This window comes from Sprattus sprattus (assembly GCF_963457725.1).
Source record: "Sprattus sprattus genome assembly, chromosome: 10".
NCBI classification, from domain to species: domain Eukaryota; kingdom Metazoa; phylum Chordata; class Actinopteri; order Clupeiformes; family Clupeidae; genus Sprattus; species Sprattus sprattus.
In genome coordinates, this window is record NC_137908.1 from 20,658,904 (window position 1) to 20,680,678 (window position 21,775).

Sequence of the window (21,775 nt, forward strand, 5' to 3'; positions counted from 1 at the left end):
CTTTCTTTGCTTTTTATTTTCGCCAGGACAGCACTGTTTCCTGTCTGATTTAGCCCCTCCTTGTTTGTGCCTCCCGCTCTCTCCAATTTCCCATTACTTTCTCTGAGCTTCGGTGCGTTCAGGGGGCTGATCTTGTTCAGGAAAAATCTCTGACATTTGAGGCGCTCTAGAGATTTAATGAGCATGCCCAGTGGCCGAAACCCCTCATAGAGGAAACGGGTGTACATACGAGTCATACCAAGCATAGCCTGCGTGACAGGGCAGTCTACTTACAGCGGGCTGTGAGGAGATCTGGCGCGACCCTTTTGTCCCAAATAAACATTTCGTTGAATTTAGATTTTCCCTCACAATTGGTTAAGTTCTAGAAGTGATTTTCTCACTTTTAACCGGCTAGTTATTTAAATTATTTTTCGCGTCGGAGCGCATAACCCTTGCGGGGTAGATATTTAGGCTTAGACCTCTGGAAAAAAGTTAAAGGCTGGGCCTTTAGCTTTAGGAAACGATTTCGCGAGAAACAGACCGGTCGCACCATTTCTCCCCCTGCCTCGATTGAAAGCAAAAAAGCTGGTCTTTTTGCTGGCCCGATAAATGCTTCTTACGAAGATGGACCTGTTGAACTATCAGTACTTGGACAAAATGAACAACAACATCGGCATACTTTGCTACGAAGGTAACATTTTAAAGTATACTTTATATTTGATGTATCAAACGGTTTATAATCGCCTACGCAACGTTAGTTGCTGACGATGCATTAGTCTCAAGCTTTACATGGTTGGAAGAAAAGAGTATGATTTATGACGTAGTCGTGTTGTCCCAAAGCTTTGTAATGTGAAGTTGCGATTGGTTGTTTAAGGGAAGCCTTTTGTAAACACTGGTGTTTGGTTTATTTGTTAAGTAGTGCTTTGCATTCTTTTAGGAGTTCTGCAAAAGCTAAACGATAACTTCAGTGAAGTGGCTCATACACAGTTAATGCATTAACAGTCTGCTTACAATTGAAAGAGTATTAACTAGACTACGTGGGTGACTGCAAACGGAATCATAACATAAAATGTGGTAATGCACGGTTTGTTGACTTTACCTGCTATCGTGCAAAATTCAATTTACTCTCGAAGGTGAACGTGAGGTTTTCGGAGCCAGCGGGGTTTCTCTTGTGTAGCCTTCGGCAGATTATTTCGTTTTTGAAGTCGAACTACAGTGACTGAAAAACATTCCAAACACGAGTTTTCCTCCTAATGTTTGGAAGCACTTGAGAGAGTCCAATGTAACCCCCCCCCAAGATAAAGCAGATATGTGCTTTTCATAATATATAGGTTTAATACAAAAGTATCTGTCAGCAGGATTTGAAAAACAGATCTGCTGCAATGATGTGTAAATAAAGGAATTCGCCACGTGTTTGCCACTGTTTATACATGTTTGTGTACGTTTATATGAGTGAGGTATTAAAGGTCGTTTGCAGGGTAGTGATATTAATTTATAGGTTGGATCATTCTTGGCCTGCAGCAACATCTGTCACAACTGGATAGTCAGTTGTGTCATTTGGCATAAATGGGTTGCATACTTGGGTAACTCTGTCTTCCAAGAGTAGGAGTCATCCTGAAGTAACTAACCAAGGGTTCATGCTCATGCATGTATCTCTCATAGTTAGTTTTATTATAAGTTTTATAAGATTGCATTCATTCGCAGCGATTCAGTTCTGTAAAGGCATTTTTATACTTCTACGATTCTCTCCGATTTGGTCGTAGAGGGACACTTTGGCACGCCTTGGCACGCCTTGGTAACACCTTCACCCAGGTGTTGCCGCCCATCCGACCCGTCGGAGAGCCGTCGGAGAGCTGGTCGGAGACAAACGCTTTTTTCTAACTTTTCTTAAAGAGACGGAGAGAGTCGGAGACCCCCTTGGCTGTGATTGGCCAGTTTACGACATCATTTCCAAACAACATCATTTCCGGAATCACACATGTCAGGACCTCACATTTCCTGTTTTCTGTCAAAATGTTTTAGTACGACTTTGGTAAACTACAAAGCTGCACAGCATGCAGCATTAGGCTACCGTATTTTATATAAACCCTCGAAAAGTACATTTCTCCCGACCACTGTTGGTCTCTTGGCTGGTGGCTCGGTGTTGAAAGTGCCTTCTCCAACCAGCTTCAACTGACATCTAACGTAATTTGCTACGGAGTAATGCTGGCAGCATAATTACTTTGCATCTATTAAATAGGAAATGTATTTCATGTATGTGTAGAACCTATTTAGAATGACTGACTTTACATAAAACGGCAGTGAATGACATTTGAGTCAAACATTACTTTTGCCTCAATGAGGGTGGCGTGTGAGAGCATAATCGGCACGACAACGTTGTACTTATTAGCAGCACACTTTTGAGAGTTATTGTGAATACGCTAACGCTTGATTTAGCGGAAAATCTAGTAAACGTACGTACCACCTGTCTCCTGTTCTGTTGTTGTTGTAGTTGTCGCTCAAATCGCTACAAGCACGTCCTCTGCTTATAACTCAAACTAGTCCAGCAGCTCCACCATCAACCATTGTCTGTTAGTTGCCATCATTCGCTGTTGTGAGGATTGGAGGAATGTACTATACAATAAACGACTACCACACACACAACGATTTCTCTAAGATCGTCTTCTTGAAAATTGGGCATTAAAGGTGTCCAGGCAGAGGATAATAAGTGAGTGTGCTCCTATGTGTTTTTCATCATATTCATGGTTGAAAAGGCAGTCTCACAACTGTATGTTGAGGTATCAGAATCAGAATAATGTTTATTGGCATGTGCATGCATTCTCTTGTTGTGTTTCTGATATAACTATAACACTGCATGTGGATTGGTATGAAGACTGCAGTGGGTTTAATTGTCTGCCCCTTACTTCATAGTTCTACGGGTATTTCTGTTCGAAGTGTGCATGCTTTGTTTTATAGTGACGTTTCACGCTAACACTTTTGACAAGGGCAACCGTCTCGTTGCAGATTAAACACATCGGTTTTGTCCTGCCCACAAGCAGCACAAATGCATAGCCTACTTGTCAGTCCACTCTGTCTTAAATTCGAGAGTTTTGGAATCAACTTTTCGTGTGTGAGAGCCTGGCAGATGATCATTAGTAAGTGTGCTAATGTATGTGTTTTTCAACATATTCATGGTTGAAATCGCAGTCCCACAACCGTATTGAGGTATGCATGTTCTTGCTGTGTGTCTGATATAACTATAACACTGCATGATGTATGATGTATGATGTATGATGAATACCGTGGGTTTATTTTTCTGGCCCTGTCCTCAGAGTTTGGGGGGTAATTTTGTTCGAAGTGTGCATGCTTTGTTTCATAGTGACACATTCACGTTACCACTTTTTGACAAGGGCAACCGTCTCGTGGCCAATGAGTGCATTGTCATAGCGTTGTAGTTATTCAAAGGTTACCCAGCGATCATTGCAGTATGAATGTGACAAAAATACCAAAGAAAATAAGAACGTATTCATTTTATTGGATCGTTTTATAATAGTTTCTGTATTGTATGTAAGATAAGCATATCGTTTTGTTATAAATCGCAATGTTTTTCACAAAAAAATGACCACCACGATGGAGATACATTTGCCTACTCAAGTGAATATATAGCTTTAGACATGGTAATATTCACTGTGCTACATGTCTCCAAGGCCCATGTGACTGCACCTGCCCAACAGGTCTTGAAGCAGCATCCGTGTCATGTCAGTGACAGTTGGGAGGAAAAACAATCAATGACTTCCAATAAAGAGGTTATGTGGTAGCTACGGGCTCGACAAACAGTAGTTACCTCACCCAGCGGTCTGGCGTTGAATAGGTTGAATAGGCTTTAGGACGCATAGCCGTCGGAGTAGTATGTAAGCCCGACCAGTACGTTCAATTTTTTCTGAATCAACCGCCTGCCCCCGCCCGCCCATTTTTTTTTCGAGGACGGAGAGGGATGCAGAAGTATAAATTAGGCTTAAGTGGTTGCATATTGTAGAGCTGAATTGGATTGTGTTTTGTCCTAGCATAGACAGTGGTTTTACATGAATGTGTTAAACGCTGAAGAATGCCAGACATCAGAGGTATGGATGGAGGAGGAGTAGGAACAGAAGAAGGGTAGTGCAGGGGAGGATGAGGTCTCATCTGTACCATGCCGTACCAGCCTCCTGTTGTCAGTCTTCACTTGTCAAGCCTCTGGGAACGTGGTCCAGACTAGTGGAGAAAAATGTGTTTCTTTTTTTTTCTCCCGGTTCATCTCTTTTTGGTTACTTTGAGCAGAGCTTGGACAAGTGGTTTGACCTAAACCCCCTACCCCCCCCTTCCCCCTTTGCATTGACGGTAGTCAAAGACAGAATGCTTTATGTAATTCTGTAGTTAAGTCAAACAACTGGTTGGCAAGCCTAATTCCAGTCTCCCGCCTGCCTTTGTAGAGTGTCCTGCCTGGGTCAGGGCTCTGTGCTGGCGAGGCTCTCTGGAGGCTTTCCTGTCTGAAAGCCCTTAGTAAGCAGGCCAGGAGATGAGGAGCAGAGGCCCAGGGATCAGACCCTCGGGATAAGCAAAGGCCCATGAGTGCAGAAGTCATTCCAGTTGATTATATCTTCCACCTACAGCCATCTGACTTCACCAAGCCTAACCATATATTTACCATCTTCAGCCATCTGACTGCCAAGCACTAACCATGTATTAACCATCTACAGCCATCTGACTTCACCAAGCCTAACCATGTATTAACCATCTACAGCCATCTGACTTCACCAAGCCTAACCATGTATTAACCATCTCAGGCAACTGAGCTCAACTTGGATTCACAACTTTGGTCACCTGTAATTGTGCTTACTTTGGAATGTCTCTTCTTGACATGGATTGTGTTGATGGTTTTCAATCTTCACTTAATATGATTTGTTTGGTAATGTTTGTATGTCATGACTTTTTCTGGCTGGTGTTAAGAACTTTGCAGGATCTTAAGATGTTCTAAACAGCGCTATCATCAGTAACTAATGGTGGTGTCAGAAATGTGGAGTAGTCGCAGATTTTGTCATGTGCAGTGGTCCTTTGTAGTGCCTGGCAATGGCTTATAGAGTTATGGAGTGCTAGAACTGTATTATTAGTCCCTTATGGGCTTGACTGGTCTGGTTCCAGTGAAGGAACATGAGGGCATCTTGTCATGCTGCCCAGTTCTTGTTTTCTTTAAGGGTTTCCTTTCTTAGCCCCCACACCTTAGGTCCCTGTCTCTACTTCTGTGTGAAGGGCTCATGAACACTTAGTGTTCTCCCCGTCACTCTTTCTATGTTCTATATAGCTGTGGTATTCTGATGTCATGCTTGATGCTGTAGTAAACCTCTGGTAAGGCCAGATGCATTTGCAGTATATCCTGAGCTTCTATCTGATACCTTGTGAGGTTCAGTGCATCAGTACTCTTGGTGTTGCACATGCATCTCACATCACCAGGGCAGTGTGGTGGGTGGGCAGAGGTCCACTCATCTTCATGGCTAACTTAGTTGGCCTAAGGCCAGACTTATTTTGAAGGGAAGTGATTGTCTGCCATGACTATGTCAGAGGCTGGGATTTGTTCGCCCCATAAATAGTTACACCAGAATAAGTGAATAAAGGAAATGACACGATGGAAAGAAAGTTGATCTACGCTTCATCAGACTGAAGTTGATCGATCCGGAAGCCATTCTTCCTGTCTCTTCTGATGGGTAATATGGCATGTTTGCAGTTGCAAGACATTTTTATTAAATTGTTTTGGTCCTTTCTCCTGGCCCTGGTGACTCACCCATGTTTCCATGATAAGCCTTGAAGCCCTCCAAAGATAACTGGCCTCGGTGGACGGAAAACTCCCAGCTCAAATGTGTGGCAGGCATGATTGGCGTGGCTTGGATGGCGACCTGCCGGATCTATTCTGAAGGCCTTATTCTTGCTCACTCTCAGTCTGTGCTTCTGTGCTTCTCACTCTCTGGGTGCAAACGTTGAAGCTAACTCCTCAGGCCTCCGGGGTGGCGAAGGGGTGAAGGTGGAGGGGGATGTGGTCACGTGACCCAGTGACAGTGGCTGGAAATACACAATCGGCAGAGCACGACAGGCTTCTCCGCTATTTATAATGGGCTCCGAAGAATTGCCCGTCAAGCACATGGCTAACCTATCTGGGCTTCTGTGCATAAAGCAGTGCATCATTGCTATAAATAGGCCGGTTAGTCTGTTGGTTAATCAGTCAGTGTCGTCTCTGCTCGTTCTGAAGTAGTGGAAAGGGTGCCTTTCACCAGCTTACTCAGAGGAGAGAAATATAGAGAAATATTTCCGCAAAGAAGTGCTATAGCCTACATTTTGATGTGGACACATTTGTGCAATGACATAAATGTTTTCAAGTTAATAGACCTGTTTAATGTCAACTTTGGCTTGTGACATGTGCACCCATAACTCCTTATCTCTGTGAGTCTGTTGTGTTCAGTATTTGAAGTTTGTGCACACATTCTCTTGACAATGTTGTCAGTTTCCATTGCAGTGGTTTTGGAAAGACACTGTATGCTAAAGATTGTATTTGAGAGTCTTCTCTCAGGTCGACTTTGAAGCTCTGCTATCACCAGTGACATTATACAAGACTGTTGGAACACTGCAAATGGCGGTAAAAATAATGTTCACAGAATATGGAGTATGAGTGTAGAAGTGTATTGTAATGAATATTTTCAACACTTTGACCTCCTTTGGTGAGTTGAGTTGAGGCGGCACTTTCTCTGCTTACTGTACGGAGATGCCCAAAGAAGCTCCCGGCCCTTGATCCCAATACAGCCATACACTCTCACACACTAGCACGCTGTGGTGACATCTGCCATCAGGAGTGGACCTCCACAACCCTCTCTCAGCCTCTGAGACTTAAATTAAGATCTCCTGCTCTCCTGCTCCCGGCACCCCTGTCTGCTGGAGAGCTTAATTTAAGTCTCAAAGGCTGAGAGAGGGATGTGGAGGTCCACTCCTCATTGGGCCGAGGTGGAGAGAGTGCTGCTCAACATAGTAAGTTTGATATTTTGTCACCTCCACCAAACATGTTCCTCCATCTCTCCACATGGACTCATACAAAAGGACAAGCTTAGGTGAATTGTGTGGAGGGCAGAGAGGGAGCGAGGAGGAAAACTGAATGGCTAATCTTTGAAACAATACTGTGAGTGTGTGTGTGGAGAAAGAAAGTTTAGTTACCCATGTTAGGATATTTTTTCATGCAAACTTCGCAACACACAAAAGCTCATTGTTGAGCTGGAAGTTCCTCTTACAACCTTATGTTCCTTTTTTGAATGTGTTATGCCTCCTTCTATTTCAAAGGGGATTGGGGTGCAAGTGTGAGGCATTGTGAATGCATAGAAAGACAAGTTAAAACACACAGATGCTGAAAGGAGACCATTGTCCTGCCAACATCCGACTTGAGCGAATTCAAGCCAGGCCTCAGACGTCTTTTTTAAATGGAGGTGTTCCTTTGCACTGGGGTTCGGGTTACAGCAAAGGAGTTTGCCAAAAATATCATTTGCAGCGGATGCCGTGCTTATGTTCAGCTCTTTAAAGCAGCACTCGGAGATGCGGGGGCAAAGGGGTTTAGGAGGCGTGCACCTCTGTAACCCGATCACTCCTGCCTCCACGTTTGATGTCCCAAGTAGAGACCTGCCTTTGATCGCTTTGCACTTAATGACTGCCTCTCAGAACATCAAACATCAGCGCGCGTCTGTCCCGACACAGATAGTGATCTTTGTGGCTCAGCATGTGCCTTGCAAAAGTTACTGTACCAGTAGTTTTCTTTTTTTTTCCCCTCCTTTTGGCAGCGCTGAAGCTTCTCTGTTGGTTTGGCTCTGTACTCTCCCCACACACACACGAAGTGTGAAATGCAACAAGTATGAAAGAAGGGATCCTTTTAGTTGCTCTGTGGGGAGAAATCCCTGCTGTATCTGTTTTGTGCAGCTCTTGGACGTGGGAGGTCTTTGTGTGCACTGGTGTGGAATTGGATGCTGATTTGGGCAGTTTTTTCTTTAAAAGCCTTGTGTTGGCCCTCTGTCTGCATGGCACCATACCTGTTGATATCCTGCTTTAAGGCCTGGCATTACTGGAGTTTGGGGAAGGATGTGAAAATGTTGTGCGATGACTCGTGCAAAATGACTCTTGAATGACTTTTCTTTGTTCACATGATACTATGCAGCTGAACAGTGGCAGTTTTCTGACTCCATTCTTGGCCTATTTAGCATTTTCCCTTTTTCCTCCAATAGTCTTATCTGTCTGGCCTGAAGGACAATAAACTACATTAGTCTTGCAAGTAAGAGATTACGTGCTCATTCTCTTGCGATAGTGTAGGAGCATAGCCACACACACAGACACACACACACACACACACACACACACATTTGGAGTGGCTCACTCTCAAAGCAGAGCGCAGATAAGCTATCGTGTGTCAGGGACTCTGGCCTCAATGGCTGAAATGCAGTGCCACCAACCAAGGCCCACAGTCTCGTCTTTATTACAGAGCCCGGGCCTCTGCCAAAAACAATGATGTCATACCCTTGTTGCCATGGAGCAAGGGCGGACGAGTAGAAACATGCCAGTGGAGGGAAAATAGGCCGCTTGTTCTGAAGACACCTCGCGACGAGCTATTTGTCTGTGGGGCAGAAGGGGGAGCATTGTTTTGTATGTGTTGTTAGCTTGGTCACAGTGGTGCTTTGATCACCTTGTAAGCGTTGTGTCTGAAATCTTCCATTTGTCTTTTAGTATTTCAGCACAGCTTTAGACCATAGTAGGGAGGAGCAGTAGGTTAACAACTTTTTACTAAAAGACTGAAAAGACTAATCTGCAAGATTGTGGATACCTCAAGTAGCCATGATTTTATTTTCCTGCAGGTCCCCCAAAAAAAGTCAGGTTTATTCTGTTGATATTGACTTAGATTAATGTTCCCCATGAATGTGGCCCAGTAAATACATTCAGTAAAATCGCTGTGTTGGGTCGAGCAAACCTCCTCCGTAGTGGAAACACCCAGTAGCCAGTGGCTGCCAGTTGTAATTTTCCTGCCTCCCTCCCCCTCAGTTCACACTCTGCATGCACCGCGTGCTACTGTACCACACTGCAGATATCCACCTTGGACTGTTTACTTGGTTTGGCTGATTCCCTGGCATTAGAAAGTGTAGCCATTTCCAAACTGTAACAGCTTCAAAATGTTATGGGAACTTTTTCATTACTTGCATTGCATTAGTGTTTTGTTTTTTTTTGCCTGTGAATTGAGACATAAACAGCTGGCCCCTCTTTTTGTAGCAGTTGTAGCACAGGTTTAATTATCCTCTAGCACTTTAAAAAGGCAAGGGGGGCGTACGGGTAGTTGCGAACTAAGCAGTCACTGGAAAAAACTGTTTGCGTCAGAGCAGGTTTGTAAAAAGCAGGGCAAACTCTCCACATGAAATGGGAGTTACAATCAGCCAGTGAGTTTAATTAAAATTTGGATGAGGTTTGTCTGTGCCTTTGGTTCACACGCTTTGTTGTGGACCCCCAGCCAACACGCAAAACACAAGGATTAGGAGGCCCAAATGGCATTCATTAGTTTTAATGCACTCTTGCCTTGATGCTGTTTCAACCTTTTGAGTTCCCAACAGTTTGGCAATTTTCACTTCCAGTGATCTGTATCTTTCCCACACAGACCCATGTTTGTGTGTGTGTGTGTGTGTGTGTGTGTTTTTTCCCCCTCTTTAATGCCTCCAATGTATTGAAAATAACTCGTAAACCAGTGTCAATAAAATCCAGTAAAGTGATCTCACATTGTGCTCCACTGTGTTGTGTGCAGGCGAGGCCGCCCTCAGAGGAGAGCCCAGGATGCAGCCCATGTCCCTCTCTTCGGCCGTCAGCAACCACAGGACCGGCCCTCCTCCCATCAGCCCGAGCAAGCGGAAGCACAGCGGGGACCAAGCCCACGACGACCTCGACTGCAGCAACGAGCACGTGGCCAAGATGAGCCGGCTGTTCGCCGCACAGTTGTAAGCTCAACCCCATAAATGTCACGCCTGACTTTTTCACAGCGCTCAGAGCTCCTCAAGTCGTGTCAGCGGCTTGCGATTTCATACTCTGATAGATAGGAGAGGGAAGTCCTGGTATGGCAACCTTAGAAGGTTTACACGGCTGACAAATGCTTATGAAAAAGTATCATAACGTGTCAGCACATCGTCATATATCTGGAATGCGGAACATGGCCAATTCTGTTTGAAAAGTGAATGAATCTTGTAGAACTCTAAATGAACAGAAGGGTTTAAGAGAAACCACCAACATGTATTTGTCCCAGATTTGTACTCTGCCTGAGAATGTGAAGTATGCACACTCCTAACTCTTGGCCAACTCTACTTTCTGCCATTGAGCACTTCCTTTTTTAGAGCAGGACACAGAGTTTTTCTGCAAGGTTGCTGTTTGGCCTGGAATGTAAAGACTGTGCAGGTTTCCCAGCTCCTTCAGATTCCGTAGGGGAAGGCCTGTGAATGCGTCCAGTGCTGTGATGGTGGTGAAGTCTGGGATTCTTGGCATTCCAGATCCCTGTGCAGGGAGCCCTTGGTGCAATTGCAGTGCCTGGCCATACCCCCATACCCCATGGCAGCCATCACTGTGGGCCCTGTGGATTCCCTGCATTCCAGCCCAGCTCCGAAGGGGCTGCCTTGAGTCATAGGACCACAGACATGGCTGTTTAGCGTCGAATAACTCACCCCCGTGTCAGTCGCAGTGGCCCAGTCGAGTTCACGGCCGGGGAATGCGTGGCACAAATTAGGACGCAAGTGTTAGCTGATCTGAGGAATAATGGGAACACTCATGGCACTCTTCTTCAGGGCATCACAGGCTGTGGATTCCTGCCATGCCTGGCAGTGCCATCTCTGGCTCAGCATTCCACAGTATTCACAGCTGTTGGGTGCACTTGGGCAATTCGAATCAAACTTTGTTATCGGAGTGTAAGCTGGAGAGCAGGGACATGGTCCAACAAGGATGCAGTTTGCAGTTGTCAATGTGTTCATGTTAGGGGGATTTGTCTTCTTCCCTCTGGAATTGGGCCCCAGGGGAAGTAGAGCAAATCACTGGGACTGTGAAACCCCCTTTCTACCCCGGGCAGGGCGGTATTCGATTAGCTTCTTTACAGAACTGCTGGAGTAAACAGACTGATCACGAGACCAGCCCCCCTTTTCACTGAAATATTCCCACACATTGACCTAGATATATTCCCAGTTATTGCCAGTTCTGTTTATTTACTTTTTTTTGGTACTATTAATATTATTTTAGTTGTGTTTTTTGCAGCAATATTATTTCAGTCAACGGGGTCATCCCCTCCCGTCTCCTGCCACTGTGTGACAGAGGTCCAAACCCCCAGGTCACAGGAGTTAACACGTTGGCCACACGAGTGGGATCATCTTTCCTGAGGGTTGAAACGGGGCCAGATCAGGCCTACACCACTCCGACCGCATGGCTTGGCTGAACTCTGCAGAAGCCCGGGGTGGGATGGTGGGCTGGAGAAACAATGGGTTCTTGCGTTAGAAGAACTATCGTTCACCCGTAGACGAGCTGTGTCAGCACTTTGTGAAGGGTTACAGCTCACCATAGGCATGATTGTAGGTGTTTTATGTCCACCACCCTCAGTGGCCCTGCTCATTGTTATGGCTATTCTCAATGCTCGGCCCTCCATAGTGTTTAAATATGCCACAGGCCTTAATCGGTCACGTGCTCTGTGGTTTTCAGTGTGCATTAATTAAACTTTATGAAATTGTCGCTGTTGCATGTGTCAAGTGGGAGTGACACATGACTGACTATTGTGTTATACTCAAAGCCTGTACTTGTGTTGTTAGAAACATTATGCACTGAAATTGCCAGCCTCAGCAAAAAACAACACAAATATCTTTTGATAGGAAATACAGAGGGGAAACTGGTGCTCTATAAAAAAAAAACATTATTATTCACAAGGCTGTTGAATCCTTTTGTGTGTTTGCCCTTTTTTTGTGCCTTGAGTTGTGCTCTTTGTCTACATCAGTATCAACAAGAAGATTCAAGTGAGACATTTCCACAATTTTAAAACTTCAATTTGTATGTTTTCTCTGGCTAATGGCCACTAGTTTATTTAACTTTATAGTCTGGGCTTTTACAAGAGCTCTACAGACCATGTTTGTGGTGGAATCTTCCTGCGAGTGAAAGACTAAAAGCCAGAGGGCAGGGGAGGGGGCATAGGTAGCTGACACCTGACACCACAGACTGGGGCAGCAGTCCCAGCGGCTCAGGTTACTATTATGGCGCTCCACTTCTGGAGAGCAAGCCCTGCAGCGGCCCGGGCTGAACAGGGGAGGGTGGCTGCCCGCGCCCTGCTCCCCTTCTTGTCTTTTGTCCAGAGAGTTGCCCTCTCAACGATATTCTCATACACTCAGGCCCACTCCAGAAGCACTCAGGTTTCAGTACCTCTGGGGTAGCCTGCGGTCATTTTGGTTCCTGAAGGGGTTCTTTGTAAGAGCAGCACTCACCGTTTCGTAAGTTTTAATGTGCAGCTATATGTTCTGTAACCCACGTTTTTGTGAGGTGTTCTCTGCAAGCCGGTATTTATGCAGCCGCTTCTCTTTGCTGTAAGTGTGGGCACAAATGAGGCGTTGCGCAACAGCATTAACGCTGCAGTCACATTGCGAGAGCTGCCGACATTAGTGTGCTCTTTTTTTCTGCTGAGAACAGAAGAGAATGGGCGAGGGGACTTTAGAGAGGTACAGAGAGCCATAACTCTGTAAAGTGTGTCTGTGGGGGGAGACGCTGTGTTGTGGAGAAGGGCCTATGTCAGGCGGGGGCCATTTTCTCATTTTCACTGCGCTGTCGAAAACAAAGGGCCCCTTATCCTGTCAACCCACTGCGTGTTGGAAGCCTGCTCTGGCTTGTCCCCGTGGAGACGCCCCCACTGCCGTAGAAGCAACCCCCTCACCCCCCACCCCTCACACACACCACCCATTCACTTCAGTCGGCCACCCCAGCCAGAACCCCCCACCACCACCTCCACCTCCCAGCCACCTGCACACCAAAAAAGCAGTTGTTCTTCCTATCTCAGAAGCTTTTCAGATTTAAGTACGGGAGCCTGGTTTGTAGATCAGTGATTGTTCTCATGTTTGGGTGCTGGCGTTCCCCCTAGAGTGGCGTTGGTGCTGGGCGCTCTGCGGTGAACGTAAAAACGAACAACAGCCAAAAATAAAAAAAGGTCCCTTACTAGAAGTGGGAACTCGGCAGTCCTCAGCTTTGCCTGCTGGGAACCTTGAGAGTTCTTGCTTCTCATGGCCTCCACCCCAGAGCCAAACACAGAGGGAGGGTAGGCCTGTGCCAAAGTGGTCAGGCCCAGATGAAATCATAGTTTGCTGCTGTTTTACATGGAACCCTTTTCTTCTGTTGTTAAGTGCATAAATGTTTCATGCAGATCCCTTTGATATTGCAATTGAAGTCACTGTTGGTATGCTCAGACTGAGATTTTGCACTTAAAAGACTTCACAGCAGCATAATTAGCAAGGGTATGAGTGTCAGCACCTCTTAATGAGATGATCAAAGTGCCCTTTGTCTTGTATTTGCAAGTAAATAACATTATACGGGGCACGGGGCATTTTGACCTGAGGAGTTTATTACATGAATACATTTAGAGGGTTGGGCTACTGTTAGTTTGGATTTCCTGTGTTATCCCAGTTCCTTTCTGCAAGACCTTGACATGGCCTTTGGGTGCTCAGGATAAGCTTAGATCAGTTATTGCCAGACTCATAACAGAGCTGATTCAGGATTATAAATAATGAAATTGCCCCAAACCCAAACCTCACTAAAACTAGTCTGGAGACGAGGGCACTGCAAGGGAGACTGTCTGTATAAACATCATTATTCCCGAGTCACGCTCACACACTTTGATGTGAATGAGTCTGTCTGCCAAAAAGAAGAAATTAGTCATTTGTAATTGCAATGCTCATGGAGTACCAGGCATTTGGATGTTTTATTGCTAGAGAAACAAATACATCTATGAACCCAAGCCATTAGTTTCATCAGAGTCTTACTATTCAAATGAATAAAAGGCGTCAAAATACCCATACATCTCAGCAGAATCTATTCAGTACAAACATTACTGTGTGTAGCTGGATGTGTGTCTTCCTCATTCAGGATCGTATTAAAGTAATACTTAAAACACACTTAATTAAAGTCTGAACCTACAGAAGAAATCACTAGCGATGCCCAGTGAGAGACACCCAAAGTCAGTGAGCATGTGGTTTCCAGGGGGACTGGCAGCACAGGGCCGTGTTTGTATCCTGTGGTTGGGGGCCTTCCATGGCCTGATCTCTCCCAGATGTTTCCTGTATCTCTTAGGGTGAGGTTCCAGGGTCTTGAACAAGAAATAAAACTCCACAGCCTGCCAAGATTTGTAGTCAGGGTCCCCCCTCTCCTTCCCCTCCCCTTTGAGCCATTGCGAAACACAATTGTGAGAAAATGTCTCTTGTTTTTATTGGCGTACTTGATGTCTTTTAACAGTGTGGAAAGGCTGCTACTATAGCCATCTTTCTGATATCTAACTGCAGGCTTCAGACTGATTAGGCGAGGTTTTTCTAACGTTTGACAGATGTCATTAGTATGAGATGCCAAAAGTATGACTTTTGAATGCCTGGCCCTTTTGTGTGTATTTTCTTCAGGCCACCAGAGAAGCACATGGGCTCCTCAGAGGATGACCTTAACTTGAAAGCAAAACTAAATGGCATGAGAACAGCTGCTCCACACTGGGCATTAAACAGAAATGGGCAAGTGGTCATACTGTGCAAGTAATGTGACTTTATCATAATATACAGAGAGGATTTGTCCAATTTTTAAATTAATAGATCCCTCTGTGTAGCCGTTTTAAGATGCCACAAGATTCACCACTAATTGCACGCTGCATATAACCCAAGCCCTCGTAAAAAAAAAAAAAAAAAAACCTTTAGGGCACTCCTGTGAATTATAAGACCAGGCTAAATCTGTCAATCACGATATACATATACTTTTCAGTTCCCATAAAATTGGGTTGCAATAAAATGAAAAGCTTAGGCTGAGAATACCCCACCTAGGGTTTGCAGGCCCAGTTGAAACTGCAGTGTGCACACGGCCACTTGTAGTAGTCCCAGAACTTTTACAACAAAGAGGGTGTGGCCTCAACTACCCCTCACCCCAGCCCCATGATTGATGTTTCTTTGTGAAGCAGACTGCTTTCTGCACTCTGCTCTCCAAGGCTGAGGCGTCCGTGTAGGAGTAGGCTGGTTTGTCTTCATGCTGTCTGAAAGGGATTAATGTTGGGTGAGCACAGATTCCCCCTAACCCTTATCCATCATCACATCAAAGGGGGATAAAAGCCTCATATTTTCATGTAAAGCTTTATTCTTCTTTGACCCTTGTTCTAACAGCCAGTGTATATAAAGACACCTATGAAAAAAGAAGGGTTTTACCCCTATCCCCACATTCACCCTCATCCCCCATTTCTAAATCTTAAATCCATCCCATTCTCTCTCTTCTCTTCTGTGAGCCGTATGGGCAGAGCTGCTTAAAGACCCGAGGGAGAAACTGGATCTGAGTGTCGTCCAGCCCAGAGAGAACATGTCTAAACGGCGCTCTGCAGCATATTCATACAACAACATTAATACTTCACATGAGTTGGGGAGAGGGAGTGAGCGCAGGGTTTGCATGAGAACGATAAGGCAGTAGTTGTTTACATTCAGGAGGTAGATGTTAACAGCCAATACAGCAAGTGGCTTCTCACTCAAGGTGTTTTTTTCCCTATGCACAAATGCACAGACTTTGCTTTTTGTTTTCAGCTCCTTGTTCTTCAACTTTTATCATTTTGATTTGTAAAAACAAACCAAAGTTGCCAAAAAGTCCTGGTTTAAGTTCTCAGAATAACTTGGGACATTTCTCTCAGAAACTGGAGGGAGCATTTGTGAAATGAACCTTTGTTGGGGTAAAAAAAAGTTGTTCTTGTCTGTGCAATAAAAAGAGTTTCTCTCCCTGTCCAGCTTACCCTATTTGTCTCTGTGGGAGAGACATTTCCGGTGGACGTAACGGTGTACTGCAGATGCTTTACTTGCCAGTGTAGTTGCCTAGTAACAGACTATTTCAAGGACCATGGGCCCACAAGCTTCCCTCTCTGCTCTCCTGCACGCACTCCCCAGTAGGAAACGAAAAAAGCAGCCTTTAAACTACCCAGGAGGTTTGCAAGGTCCATTGTAAAATCTTTAACTTCATGCTTTAAGTTGACAGTCCCTCATTGATGTAGTCTTCCATGGCTAACCATATACAGAACAGGGGGATTTAAAGATGCAATTTCGTTGTTGGCCTGCCTTCCCCCTCCCTTTCCTATCCCACCCCCTTGAAGGCACACAAAGCTCATTGTAAACTAATCAGGGGCTGTGTTTGTTGCCCCTTTCCCAGCCCCCAGTTCCTGCCTGTCCTCCGGTCTCTGCTACAGTGTGTGGTTGGGGAAGGGGTATTAAGTTTTCCTCCTGTGAAGCTGAGACGAGAGTGCTGCGAACGGCCAGGAGAACTCCCCCCTAAACAGGGCCTCCTCTCCTCGTTGCTGGCAGACTCAGCTCCTTCAGGAAGGGTGGAATACACAGCGGAAGAGAGAGACAGAGAGAGAAAGAGAGAGAACGGGAAGGAGAGAAGGAGCCTTCGTTTTGGAGTTGTATTTACCTCCCTGCTCTTCCTGAGAAAACAGGGTAGAAGGATGTGATTTGTTAAGCTGGAAACTGCTCATTGTGAATGAACTGACGCACACTGGTTCAATTGTTCAGTCTTTGACGTTTGTGTATGAGAATTGTGTTCACTTCAACTCGCTTGGAGGATGTCCATGGGTTCCCATTACTTGATGGGAAGGCCATTTTTCCTTCTCTGACCCAACCTTCCTTCATGAAAAGCCTGCAAAACTCAATTTAAATGGTTGCCCCTGAGCTTCATGCTTAGAAAAGTTGTGCTCCGGCTTTGCACGGTAAACATGTTGAATATTCATAGTCAAGAGGAGCTTGAGTAAGTGCACAGTGCACACAGATGTCCTTATCAAGCAGCCGTGCAAACACTGGGCCCCTGCTGAATGACAGTATTAATAGTAGAAAGCAGGCCTGCACTTGCCCCAATAGGAAACTCACACTAACAAACCTTCCCCTTGTGTGTGTGTGTGTCTTTGCCCATCTCCACAGAGGTAAACCAATCAATGGGGACTACCGCAAGGACCCCCGTGAGCGCAGCCGCAGCCCCCCGGAGCGAGCCTCCGTGCCGGCCGTGAGTTTGCACGCCGGGTCCCTGTATGGCCACATGCCCAGCCTGGCCATGGACCAGCCCCTCGCATTGACCAAACACAGCCTGGACGCTGCCCGCTCGCTCGCCCTCTCACCCAACGTCAGCCCCATCGAGCGCCAGCAGGTAACCACACCGCCTCCAGGTAGAACAGGCCAGAGAAAGGCTCAACTGTGCGCTAGCAGGAAGCTGAAAGCAGGACATTTATTGACAGACTAGTCAGTTATTTCTTTCACCAGTTAGACTTCTTTACAAAATAGTCTGTTGACTATTTAAAAAAATACCTCTGTGTGTTTACTTTTTCAAATGTTGCTGTAGTGGTGCTGGAGTTCTCAGTTGTTGCTCTTCAAGTCTTCATGTCATTGTTTTTTCCCCCTTTTTGAGCAGAATCGGCCCTCTGTGATCACCTGTGCCCCGGCGAACAACCGCAACTGTAACCTCTCCCACTGCCCTGTCTCCCACAACGGCTGCTCCTCTGGCCTGGCCTCCAACTACAGGAGACCTTCCAGCTGTAAGTAGCTCCATCCCTGAGCAGACCTATTCATTTAAAGCCCTCTGGAGAACACTCTCCAGACTCAAAGTTGTGACAGAGAGTAAAACAATTACCAACAACTTAAAACTATTGCCTGTCAATACGTGCAGTTGGCTACATCTGAGAGGAAATAGCCTAGTACTGCCTGAGTGAAATTTTCTACAGACAATGCGTCTCCAAAGCCTCATACACATAAAAAAAAGTCACTCCTCTGCAATCACTTTAGCTGACTGTTGGTCGCTAGTGGGTGTATGTTTCTGAGTGAAACAAGCAATAGACTACCTTGCTCGATATTAGCATATACAGGATAAACATATAGCTAGTCTGTACTCACATACATCAACAGGGCACTGGAAACATATAACCCACATTTATTTTCTATTTGATACAACAAATAACAGTATAATGTATACACAATGGTCCTGGACATTGTTCCCTCCTCAAAAATGTTTGGGGAACTCAGTCCTGGTCTGTGAATGGTATCTTTTACTCCCATTGGTAGTCGCTTAATTCGTGTCACTTCAAAGTTAGGATTAGTTCAGTTTTTGCATTCCCTACGATGATTTTGCCTGCTTCCGTTGTAAGTCGCCGAATGCCATTGCCATTCCATGGCCTTTGGTCGCAACATCGCTGGACGTCTCTCATCTATGCATAGTCTGTAGAGGCCTTAAGACATAGTCATAGGGATGAGTGATAAGTAGGGTCAGAGGCCTGCTGTGGGCACTGTAGCTCAGCACAGGTCAGTGTAGGGTCACGGGAAAAGAAGTTTCACATCCCATCTGGGACCGGCGCTCTGAGATGAAGTTCTTGTGCTCTGGCACACAGGGGAAGATGCTAATCAATTCCAGATTGAGTTGCGTAACTTCCACACACAAAAAAAAAACACTTCCTGACGTACTCTCTTGTTTTATGAATTTTATTATCTACCATATGAATCTCTCCACTTCTCCAGTGCTGAGGGTTTATTCTACATTGAGTTGACCATTCTTCCTTCCTTCCCCCCCCCCCCCCATCCATCTCTCTGCTAGCTAACAGTACGGTCTGCGACCCTGTGATTGAGGAGCACTTCCGCCGCAGCCTGGGCAAGAACTACAAGGAGCCGGAGCCAGTGACCAACTCGGTGTCCATCACCGGCTCGGTGGATGACCACTTTGCCAAGGCGTTGGGTGAGACCTGGCTCCAGATCAAGGCCAAGGGCGGCTCCACGGGCAGCCCTGAGTCCTCACCCAGCAGCCACATGCTCAACCACAGTCACTCCCCCTCAGTCGTCTCCTGAAAAGAGGACCAGACCAGACCCTCCCCCCCCCCCCCCCCCCGTACCTTAACCCTGAGCCTTGGCTTCTGACAAACCATGCGTGCATGTTTTCGCCCAGTGCGGACAGCATTGCTAGTGTATAGCTGTGTACATAAGACAGAGGGGGAAAAAAGAAGGGGCTTCATCTGTAATTTGTTATGTTTTTCTTTTTTTGTGTGTTTTATTTTTCTTGTCTTTTGCCTTACTTTTTCATTTCTTTTGAAGTATGTTTGCCTTCATTTGCTTGGCATATTGCATTGCCCACAGTGTAAAAAAACAAAAAAACAAAAACATGCAGGAACCATTTTGTTTTGAACTAGTAATTAGCAGCTTGCATCTTAACGACCTGCTGGAGTTACCAAAGAACCTTCTGATGCGAACCTTTAGTCTAAGAACAAGCAGTTCTTTCATGGCACCCATCGGAATATTTGATCCGGACCTCTGGTTGTTATGCACCACCACCCCGTGTGCAGTCCCATGCACCCTCGCTAACTCTCCCCCTGCTGAAAAGGAAGGCCTGGTCTGATTTGCACTATTGATAGATGGACTGAGATAACATGTCACCACTGAGTGGGATAACTCATGTTCAGTATTTTTTAATATGATTCTTTCCTCTTTTGAAGGTTATTTCTGTTGTTCAAAAATACCAAACATTGAGAGTGCCGACTGCACTGGTTTGGTGGTGCATCATCCCAGTAGATGTTGCAGGGAAAGGAAGGGGTGATTAATCAAGCCATCTCTTGCTTCAGACTAGAGACATTTTTTTCAATTTTCTTTCTGGTTGGTGCTGACAACCAGACTGTTTTTCTACACATGGGCATTTTTGGAATCATTTTGGATATGTGTGTTTCCCCAGGCACTGTGGTTTCGGTAGAGTAGCTATGGTTTGAAGGGTAAAACTAGTGCTTACTGATGCATGTTTGAAATAGCTGGTATCTATTGTTTAGACATTTCAATCTTCATTCTTGTATTAGCCTTTTCTTTCAGATGTTTAGTTCTATTTTTGTCAGTAACAGTCCAGATAAACTTACTGCTGGTACAGTTGTACTCAATATTTTGTATTCAATATTCATTATGGTAGCAACCAGCATCAAGAGGATGGCCTCCGGACAGGTCTTACATATTATAAACGGTTGGATTTTTATACCTTATTAATCCATGGTACAGGATGCTGTCACATTTTGCATGACTGAAAAAAAAGATGAACGTTAGCAGCTGTTGACAGGTCAGCCCCCTGAGAGTTCACTATCTCTCCGGGAAAAGAAAAAATGTGTCGAGACGCATTTCTCGTTTTTTGCTCTGTAGACGTCTTTTATCGACTTCTCTTAATTTTCGCAACAGTTGCCTGCAACTGTGTAGACCTCTGACATGTTTCTTTTTCTTTTCAACCTGCACCAAGGCGAAATACATTCCTCTTACAAGGAACCTAGTACAGGTCTTGCATTTGTGTCTCAATTTCAGTATAACTACTAACAACGAACATTAGTGATATAAGGTGGCAGAAATCTGGAGCGGCACGGACATACGCACTGCCCATCTTAAGCTTATCCTTCCCTAAAATCGTATGTCCCGACATTCCATCATCCCAGTTCACCCCATTAGCCACAACTAAATTCAGCCAATCACATCGTGTTTGAAAAGAGTGACAATGGCTGCTAGACAGCATATGTTTGCCTCCTGCAACAGCAATGACATAAGCAGAAGAGTGACACTAAAAAATACTCCACGAAGAAAATTCATTCATTCATTTTGTATTTTCTATGTTTGTAATGGACACATGAAAATGTTTTGTATTGCATAGTAGGCCATTTTAAAGCTTCCTACTTCAGTCTGCATGTATACAGAGGGAAAGGGCATTGGGTCCCTAGGTCATTATGTACACATTTCACCACGTTTTTTTTGTTTTTGGTTAAACTAGGCTCACTTTCAGCTTTGGCACACAGTACCCTACACACTGTAGGATAATCACTTAAAGAAAAAAATAAAACTTTTTATATAGGTAACTATAAGACCATCATTACGCTGTGCGTAACGAATGTACAGAGAACAGAAAAAAATCGTAGTCATATTTTTTGAGGAACAATTAATTTGTTAATGATATGTAGCTATTTAATTTTTTCCCTGTCCTTTTATTGTAATCATGCATTATTATTATTATTTTTTTTGTTTGTTTTTCTGAAAAAAGTTGATCTTTTTCATTTGTAGATTTGTGTGTAAAAGGTTAAGTGCAGGAACACAGTTTATTCTATGAGAGCAGGGCGTGTACTGCGCTGAAGGCTACTGAGCAGTCTCAACAACAGCACCCTATTCCCATGGGGACGCCCCCCCACACCTCAGAACAAACATGTCCATCTCAAGTGTGCAAGCACAGATGGGCCACATCCACTCAAACCTGACTAGTTGGGAATTAAAATGCCTTTTTTTCTTTACTTAAGCAGTAGATCTGGAGGAGGTATGGAGGGAAAAAAAAGAAAAGACAAAAATAAGATTACACGAAACTTGTAAAATCTCTTCACTTGGAAGCAGCATGTTAAGTGTTCTTCCTCTGACCCCGAGTCTGTTTGTAAATCTGTATTATATCCTAATTTTTGTGGCCTTTTCGCCTTCGAATAAAAAAAGGTTTTGGCAGGCCACCTTTTTGTACTTAAAGTAGCCTTGACGAACAATAA

General features: G+C 44.9%; 1 protein-coding gene across 1 annotated transcript; it reads left to right on the top strand.

Moving 5' to 3' along the window:
- Positions 1-315: 315 nt before the first annotated feature.
- vgll4b (vestigial-like family member 4b) lies at positions 316-21,674 on the top strand. The gene is made up of 5 exons (XM_080845483.1): positions 316-670; positions 9,797-9,986; positions 17,184-17,406; positions 17,668-17,791; positions 18,841-21,674. Exons 1-5 carry the CDS (start codon positions 589-591, stop codon positions 19,086-19,088), a joined length of 867 nt encoding a protein of 288 aa, XP_080701609.1. The 5' UTR covers positions 316-588; the 3' UTR covers positions 19,089-21,674.
- The last annotated feature ends 101 nt before the right edge of the window (positions 21,675-21,775 follow it).

Coding starts and splice junctions, on each gene's coding strand:
- vgll4b (XM_080845483.1), top strand. CDS start 589: ATGCTTCTTACGAAGATGGACCTGTTGAACTATCAGTACTTGGACAAA. Junction 671..9,796: donor CGGCATACTTTGCTACGAAG/GTAACATTTTAA, acceptor TGTTGTGTGCAG/GCGAGGCCGCCCTCAGAGGA. Junction 17,792..18,840: donor CTACAGGAGACCTTCCAGCT/GTAAGTAGCTCC, acceptor TCTCTCTGCTAG/CTAACAGTACGGTCTGCGAC.